At 39.7% G+C, this 8,402-nt stretch overlaps 1 protein-coding gene across 3 annotated transcripts in view; it reads left to right on the top strand.

Moving 5' to 3' along the window:
- Positions 1-163: 163 nt before the first annotated feature.
- Positions 164-8,402, top strand: part of LOC144013841 (uncharacterized) — a 33,022-nt gene continuing 24,783 nt past the window's right edge. For 2 of the 3 annotated variants that reach the window (XM_077513109.1, XM_077513107.1), the window contains exon 1: positions 1,134-1,424. In XM_077513109.1, the coding sequence (XP_077369235.1) occupies positions 1,331-1,424 (94 nt within the window). In that variant the 5' untranslated portion in view covers positions 1,134-1,330. Of the gene's footprint in view, positions 609-1,133; positions 1,425-8,402 lie in introns of those variants that run through there. The other variant, XM_077513108.1, reaches the window with a different exon arrangement.

Here is an 8,402-nt window from a genome sequence, read left to right as displayed (position 1 = left end):
CTGGTTCTCATTTGTCTAATCTCTCTGAGATTCAAATGGAAGAAAGGTTTGTTTTCAAATGCTCCGTGTCTTGTTGCATGCTCAGACAGAGCAAATGCATGCAGAACTTATTTACAGATGGCGCCTACAAACCACTCTGGCAGCCAGAAGACAGATAAATGTAAATGTAATTTTTGTCTTGAGGCCCTGAGGTGAAAAACGACAGCAATGAAAAGTGGTCTTAACGTGTGCAGACAGGGTACTGACAGTGGAGATGAGGAGCCGGAGCTAAAGGGGATGTTTGTGTTCTTTAGCTTTTACAGAGGACATGTTTGAACAATCTTCTGCTCAGACCGCCGTTTGCCTTCTACCTGACGTTCAATTAAAAAGATGATGCATATGTTCAGCAAGGAAGCAAAACCATGAATTACCTGCAGCGCCCCCTCCCTTGTTAAAGTTCACTCGCGAGTTTGCTGGTACTCGAATGGTGAAGACGTCAGCATGTTTATTTTCCCAAGATGTCTTTCAAGAGCTTTTCTCTGTGGAAAGAATGCAGCCTTACCTTCGACCTGAGACAGGCACTGTACTGGAAGACATGTCTGAACAGTTAACACTAGTCAAGTGATGAAGTAAGGAAAATGTTGACATGTTGTAAGATGGTACTACTGCGTGTGTATGTGTATATATATACATATATATATATATATATATATATATATATATATATATATATATATATATATATATATATATATATATATATATATATATAAGAAGATATATTTTCAATCATCTTAAAATAATTTTTAAAATGACTTTATGGCACCCGCCTAGTTGAAGGTACCCTAAAAAGAAAAGGTTTTCCATTTTTGTGGGGTTCAGATCCTTGTCAGAGAGCAGCAAGTTGTGCACAAAGTACGAAACGTTCGACCGTGCATTCAAAAGTTGAAAAGATAAAAAAAATAAGTTGACCTGTAAGCTTTAGAGTACATCTTAGTTTCATTATAACAGTATGTGTAAAAACGCTTCCTATTATGAGCCAGCCCCCCCACTTTCAAATCGTCTTCGTTTCAAGCGTTGCATTTCAGCGACAGCCGCTGGCAATTGGACCTTTTACTTTGGAAAAAAAAAAGAACGTAAAGGAAGTTGTCATACGACTTTCAACTTGACACTGTTACGTCTCAACCTGCATCGGTTGGACGGACGCAGGGTCGGGAAAAAGCTGTCCTCTCTGTGATTTATTTCTCCCCAGAAACTGCTCAACAGTCAGCCGGGGATGATCGGACGTCCTCCCCCACTTTTCTGACAGGAAGTCCCTTTTGTTCTCTCTGGGGGTGAAGTGGCTGCAATAATGTGTGGACGCAGCAGGTGGTTGACCCTGCAGACCTGCTTCAGCATCATCATCCTGCTATTGGGGCTCCACAGGGTACACAGCCAGTACACAGGTAAATTTCACTTGCATGCATGATATTTTCTTGAGCAAAACAATACAAATGTGTATGACGTGCATCATGTGTACAATTTGGGTATTGATGACATTGAAACTTTTTTTTTTTTTTCCTTATTCAAAAATAAAACGTATATACTTGTAGATTCACTACACACAGAAGAAAGTCGTTCATAGTTTTAGTGTACATAATTTTGGTGAGTATAGCTTATAGCAAATGAAAAACAATTCACAAGTTTTGAGTTTAACTTTTGGAACTACTTAAAAGAAACAAACTTTGACAATATGCCATATTTATCGAGCGGCATCAATGTGTATATGAATATTTACATTGATTCTAATGAGCATGCGTCAGCATTGTATATGAGGGGTTGGCGTATTTGTTTGCATCACAGTTCAGAGGTCATGGATTTGAGTCTGAGCTCCAACCTTTGTTGTGTAGAGTTGTATGCTTTCCCTGCTATTTTGAGGGTATTCTCTGGGTGTCTATCGAACACTTACATAGTGTGTTAGACTGAATATCTCCAAACATCCTCTTTATCGTCCCAATCGTGCTTTGTTTGCTTTGCTCAAATGCAATCCAAACATGATCTTAATCCAATCCAGCACTCATCTGCAATGCTTTGGTACCTGCGTGTGAGTCTGTGCCTGTTCTTGTTCTTGTTCCAGATGTTCTATGCATCACCACTTAGGATTTCACGAAAGATCCGATACAGCTGGAAGGTGCAAATGGGGTTTTGCAGGTTGGGATCTGCGGTTTGCCTCGATTTTCCCCTCTCGGGGGCTTGTTTGTTCTTCCCAGCAAGAATACAGACACACGTGCACCACACTCAGACACACGCAGTTGGTGCGCATGTTTAGTTTGTCTTTGAAAGGCATTCTGGGACATGTGGGAGCCTGAAGGGTAAATTTGAGGCTGCCGAGGCCAGCATAGGAAAATGCACTTTTCCCTTTGCACAATTTATCAATATACTGTAGTAGAACGTAGGCAGGCATGTTTTTAAATTGATGTACAGGACTATATTTTAGCAGGAAAGACAATAAAAATAGCCTTATAACCAAGTATTTGCTGTTAAGTGAACTTGGTGCTGCACATTCTCGCAGCTGAATTGAATTTGAAAGATGCTGACTGGTAGAAATGCAGCAGTAGTGTTTTCTGCTATTTGCCCATGACAGAGAAAGAGCGGAAGGAAGCAGAGTTGATGAGCTCACATTTAGGGTTGAAAGGGTGTTTTGTTCTCCATCTTGCATTTCGTCTTATCACATCTGCCATCTCAAGATGTTCTCTGATGGATTGGCCATGTTTTGTTTTCCAGCTGCAGTGCTGCGAAGGATAGTGGTTGCCTTTTAGCTGCTCGACTCTTTACGATCTTGCTGTTAGTGCCCATTTAGCCTTCTGGCATATAGGCCAGTTGCCCTCGTTCTTCAATTATTCCCAATCCGATTGTAGCACTGTTTATGTTAGCTATGCTGTGCTGCTGCTGCTGCTGCTATCTTGCCAATAGATCTCTTTAAGTTCTGAACAGCATTTATCTTTGGTGGACTTAAATGACTCCTTCTATAGAATTATAGCAGCTGCTTACGGTGTAAATGGTGCCAGTAGCACATAACGTTGTGAGCCATCAATATCTCTGCCAGGTAATTACAGCGCTCGCAAATATGCCTTAATGTTGACATTTATCTCAGTCTGATCCCACCAGGATACTCTACTCTGTGTTTGCTGCATTTGCCATTACTTTTTATGGTCAGAACATAAGATTATATGGCACATTTGTAGTTTGTGTTTTTATAGCAGTACGGATATGTCAACATGAGGATACATACTGCGACATGGGCTTATTATTAATTGGCTACTAGGTTTGACGTTCTGTCCACCTTACAAACTAACCTAAAACGTCTCTACTTCTTGAGGCCCTTCATCAAGATGTTAATAAGTTATCAACATTCACTGACTCAATTGATTCTTGACAGTTATGTAACGCAATGATGGATTTTAATACACCCAATATGTGTTGTGTATGAAATAAGACAGATGTAGTGTTAGCATAGTGAATTCCTCACGCATCTACTCACTCACCGTGTTGCCTATTTTATAAGAGCGCCATGTCTTACATGAATGGCGGAGGAGTGTTAGCACAGTATTGAGTTCAACTGAGTTGCCCAACGGCACAAACTTCACGTCTTTGTTTCGAGGAATTCCAGGCACGTGACAAGAGCAAGTCTCTAACAGCATTGACTCGACAGCTCAACTTGTTTGGTGCTTGGATGAGTATTACAGTACTCTCATATGATAATGTTCACAATGTGCACTCACAAGCAGAATGGAATCAAATGTGTATTTTCAATTCTGGTGTGGTGAATAAAAGTGTAAACGGCCTTGAGCATTTTTTCAATGTACTTATACAGTCTAAGGTCAACTGACATCTGTGCTAAATGTTAAAGGGATACTTCACTTATTTAGCCCATTATAGCAACCAATAGGTGAGCTGTGATTGGTTACTTGAGCCCTTGTGATGTCATTTTCAGTTGACAGCAAGTTACAAAATGTGTTTATAAAGGTACTAATTGTACATGAAAAATAATGAAAATATCACATTTATTATAGGCAAAATATTAATATTTGACTGCCAAAAATGGCTAAATAAGTGAAGTATCCCTTTAACCAGTAGAATTTTGTCATGTGACTAGTAGTACCTGTACTAGTAGCAGTAAAACGTGTGAGCAATTATTCAATATCCTTGGCAAGAAGTGTAGAATAATAGTGAGTGACGTGTACTTGAGCTTATTAGTGTTACTAGTGCAACACAGTAGTTTAGTACACGGTAAGTTTTAACTGGTTTCTAGTAGGGTAAATATTGTAAAAAAAAAAATATTGTTATTAAAGCTCACTGTTGTTCCACTAGTGCACCCATTCTACTGGGTTTAATTGTGTACTGGTATGGCACCAGTTGCAAGATGGGGTTTAACAGCGCAATCTGTTCGTGCTACATTTCTAATGTTTGATTAAACCTAGTGTAAGCAGTGTTATTCTGACACTGTTAGGATAAAAAATTGTCGGAGTAAATTTCCTCAAGTGTTGGAGTGGAAGCTAAGTGTAAACTGAATAGCACTACCTTGGGTGTTAAATTCACCACACCCTCATTTCCAGTGAAGGACAAACTGTTGTTGGGGCAGTGTGGCTCAGTGGTAGAATGGTTGTTCCTGAGAGTGTGGGTTCGATCCCAGGTGTGTTGCATGTCAATGTATACTTGAGCAACATACTGAACCCTCAAGTTGCTCCTGATGCCATGTTATCAGTAGCCAAAGGAGTTTTGAGGTCCTTGTAAGGAGGAAAAATGCTATATAAATGAAGTACTTTTACCAGTAGGGATGTAACGATAACAGCAATATCATGATATTAAAACTGCCACAATATATCGTCATCGTCATGTCACGATATTAATAGCAGCACAACTGTTAAAAAAAAAAAAGAGAAAAAAAAAGAAGTCAAGTTGATTTCCATATGTGCAGTTCTAGCACCATCTGGTGGCAAGTTTTTTTTTTTTTTTTTTTTTTTTTTTTTTTTTTTTTTTTTTTTAGTGCAGTTTAATTTTCACAAGGCATGTTTTGGCCCTTATATGTTTAAAATCCACGCTAATGGTCAGATGAAGGGGGCGACGTGAATGTGAACCGAGTCAATATGTGGAAGAACTCAATGTGTGCTTTCATTAGCAAGTATGTGCCTCAGTATTAAGTGTTATTAGAGATTTTAGGTTGTTATGAGCATAGCTGTAATGTACAGCAGCACAATATTGTCTTTTTTTTTTTTTAGTATGAGCAATTTTTTTTACAATATTGTGACTTTTTTTGTATCACCAACCTCCCCACAATACCGTGATAATTATTGTATCGTGACCTTCATATCGTGATATTGTATCGTGATATTTGGATATCGTTACAACCCTAGAATGAAGTGTTAGTTTGAGTTACATTTTTGACACTGACACTTGTGCCAATTACTTTCAACACTACTCACTGTTTACCAGTGTAGATTTCAACACTATACAGTGTTGGAACAACACTAGTTAAGTGTTTAAAAAAAAATAATAATAATTGAAAAGTTTCTAGTGTTAGATTTAACACCACTCAGTGATAATCTAACACTACGTTTTTGCTGTATAGCAACAGGCCATAAGTGTGCCGTAGTTCTGCTAGTGTGAACAAAGTGCATGCTAGTTGTAGCTACCTTAAGATGGATGCCAAGAATATGGAATAAATGCTCAAACGGCTTTCCATATTGATTAGCTGTGAGCTGCAACCAGAAAGGACAGGGCTGGTATGTACAGTATTTTGGATGACGGTTCAATGTGAGTAGACGTTGTGCTGCTGCCCCCTGTTGGCAAACTGGTATACTGCTGTTAAAGAAACGACCTGGTAAATTTACATAAATGAAACACTTTCCATCCTTAAGCTTGCGTGATAGTGTGTTGCAGCTATATATGGACGCCAAATGTGGAAGACATTCATCATGATCTTATCATGATGTTTGTTCTGCAATGAACTGAGAAACGGAGGTAAAGACTGAGGACGTGTGTAACGGGAGAGGAGCAGTCATCTGTGCTAAATTACCAGCAAGGGAGTCTCAAAATCTGAAAACACCCGTAACCTCAACCAATCACCATGGCAACAGCATTTCTCCAGAGCTTGGGTACGCTTGTCTGGGGACTAACGCAACGTGTGTGTTTGTAACACACACATAAACACGATCGCACTCAAAACATTTCTGGCTCTAGTGCAAAACACATCGTAGAAAATATGCATTTGATCAGCCTGCACTTTGCCTGTGATTCATTCATTTCAAAGGGGATAGATGATTCAGGATACGACTGTTTTTGAGTTGCGAGCAAGGTCACAAAATGATTTCCACTCATATCCTAAGGCATTGCTGTACTTATATTCCCTCTGGAGTTAAATGTGCAGCTGCAGGATGTGAACCTCTGCTGGAATTCACCTTATGTGGCTGCATATGCAATCGAGTCATTGAAATGAGCAACCCAGGTGGCTCTGTAACTTCTTGCAGGTCACAGAGCTGCAGACGGTCACGTTCAAATTCTTCAAACGGGCTTCACAACGCGAAGATTAGCAAAATGTCTCTGAATGTGATGTGGCGTGGGAGATGTGAAGGCTGGAATGTGGAACAGCTGGATGTTGTAACTTGGCAGATGAGGCGGCTTGATGGGGGCACTGGGGGCTCTGTGTGGGCGGGGTGAGGGGGTCCCCCCCTTGCATCCTTCCCTTATCGGTCCTCTGTGAGAACCTGGAAATGGAAACCATTCTGGGGATTTTCTGCAATGAGGTAACAGGCTTGCGAGGGAGTGGATTATGAGAACATCCCATCGGACTTCCACCCCTTGTTCCCACCCCCAACCCCCATCCACACAGTCCAAGACACACATAGCTAAGCTACCACCTCCTTCACTACCCCTTACCCTTGCAGCCTCACTTTCTCAGCTTTCATCAGTCATAACCTCTCACCCGCATTTGTTACTCGACACCAAAAAATTACTGTTCCCCTCACTTTTTTTTTTTTTTTTCTTCATTCTGCGCCATCCACATTTCTCTGCTGGCTCAAACCATTCAAACGTTTGCAAAGTATGTTTATACACAAACAGTTCCACATAACAAAAAATTCACAGTTTTCTGCAAATTCCTCATTTCCAAATTGAGACATTCAGTTAAAAGATCCACATTTTCCAATTCCAAATTCAAACTGTTCGGCCGATTTAGAACATTACGCATTCCAAGAATTCTCACAATCCCCAAATCTTTTCATGCTAAAAAAAATAAATAAATAAATACAATAATATTTTCAAATTTCCAGGATATTGTAGCATTCAATATCCACTGCAAACTTCTGCATTTCTTGACTGATTTAAACCATTCCAACTTCACAGTTCTCATTAAGAACATTTTGGGGAATTTTCCATATTTCAATAATTCCCACATTTACTATATTCTTCATTTGCTCACAGTAAAAGCCTGCAAATTTCACATTAAAATACTTAAGTTTAAATGCTATTGTAGCATAAAGTATTTCACTCATACTTCCATATTTCATGACATTCAAGCCATTTCAACTTCAAATTGGTCTGCACATTCTGGACATGTTTGGAACGATTCCCATTCCCCAAACTGTCATATTTGTACAATAAAATTCCCACAAATTGAAACATATTTTACTTATTTACCTCCTCTTTCCACATTTCTTTAACTATTTAAAGTGGAAGTCAACCCCCCAATTTTTTTTTGACAAAAATATGTTCTATATAGCCCAACTAGTAAATAGAGTATTCTGGTGCGTTAGTTGGAATATGAGTTAAGCAGCAAAATCCACCTGTTTTTATCAATATCAGAAGGCAGCCATTTTGCCACTTGCTGTCGAGTGAAGATGACATCACAGTTGCTCAGTTCTCAAGTAACAACCAATCAGCTCAGCATCAGAAAACAGGTGAGCTGTGATTTGTTGTTCCCCGAGCCCTGCGCAACTGTGATGTCATCTTCAGTCGACAGCAAGTGAGAAAATGGCCGCACCCTGAAATGGATAAAAGCGACTGAATTTTGCTGCATATAACTCATATTAATTGGAATGTCATGTTTAGACTATTGAGGTCATCCATCCATCCATTTTCTTGACCGCTTATTCCTCACAAGGGTCGCGGGGGCTGCTGGCGCCTATCTCAGCTGGCTCTGGGCAGTAGGCAGGGGACACCCTGGACTGGTTGCCAACCAATCGCAGACTATTGAGGTCACATATAACATATTGTTGTCAAGAAATGTTTTAGCTTGACTTCCCCTCGAAACCATTCAAACTTAAATTCCCACATTCTGCATTTCAGCAACTCAATTCATTCCACAGCACAGCATCAGCTCTTCAGCACAGTGCGTTCTCGAGTTAAATTAATGATTAATTGAGGTGTTTTGTGAACATGTGTAAAGT

Source organism: Festucalex cinctus, chromosome 2, assembly GCF_051991245.1.
Source record: "Festucalex cinctus isolate MCC-2025b chromosome 2, RoL_Fcin_1.0, whole genome shotgun sequence".
Classification (NCBI taxonomy): domain Eukaryota; kingdom Metazoa; phylum Chordata; class Actinopteri; order Syngnathiformes; family Syngnathidae; genus Festucalex; species Festucalex cinctus.
This window is presented reverse-complemented; position numbering and strand designations above follow the sequence as displayed.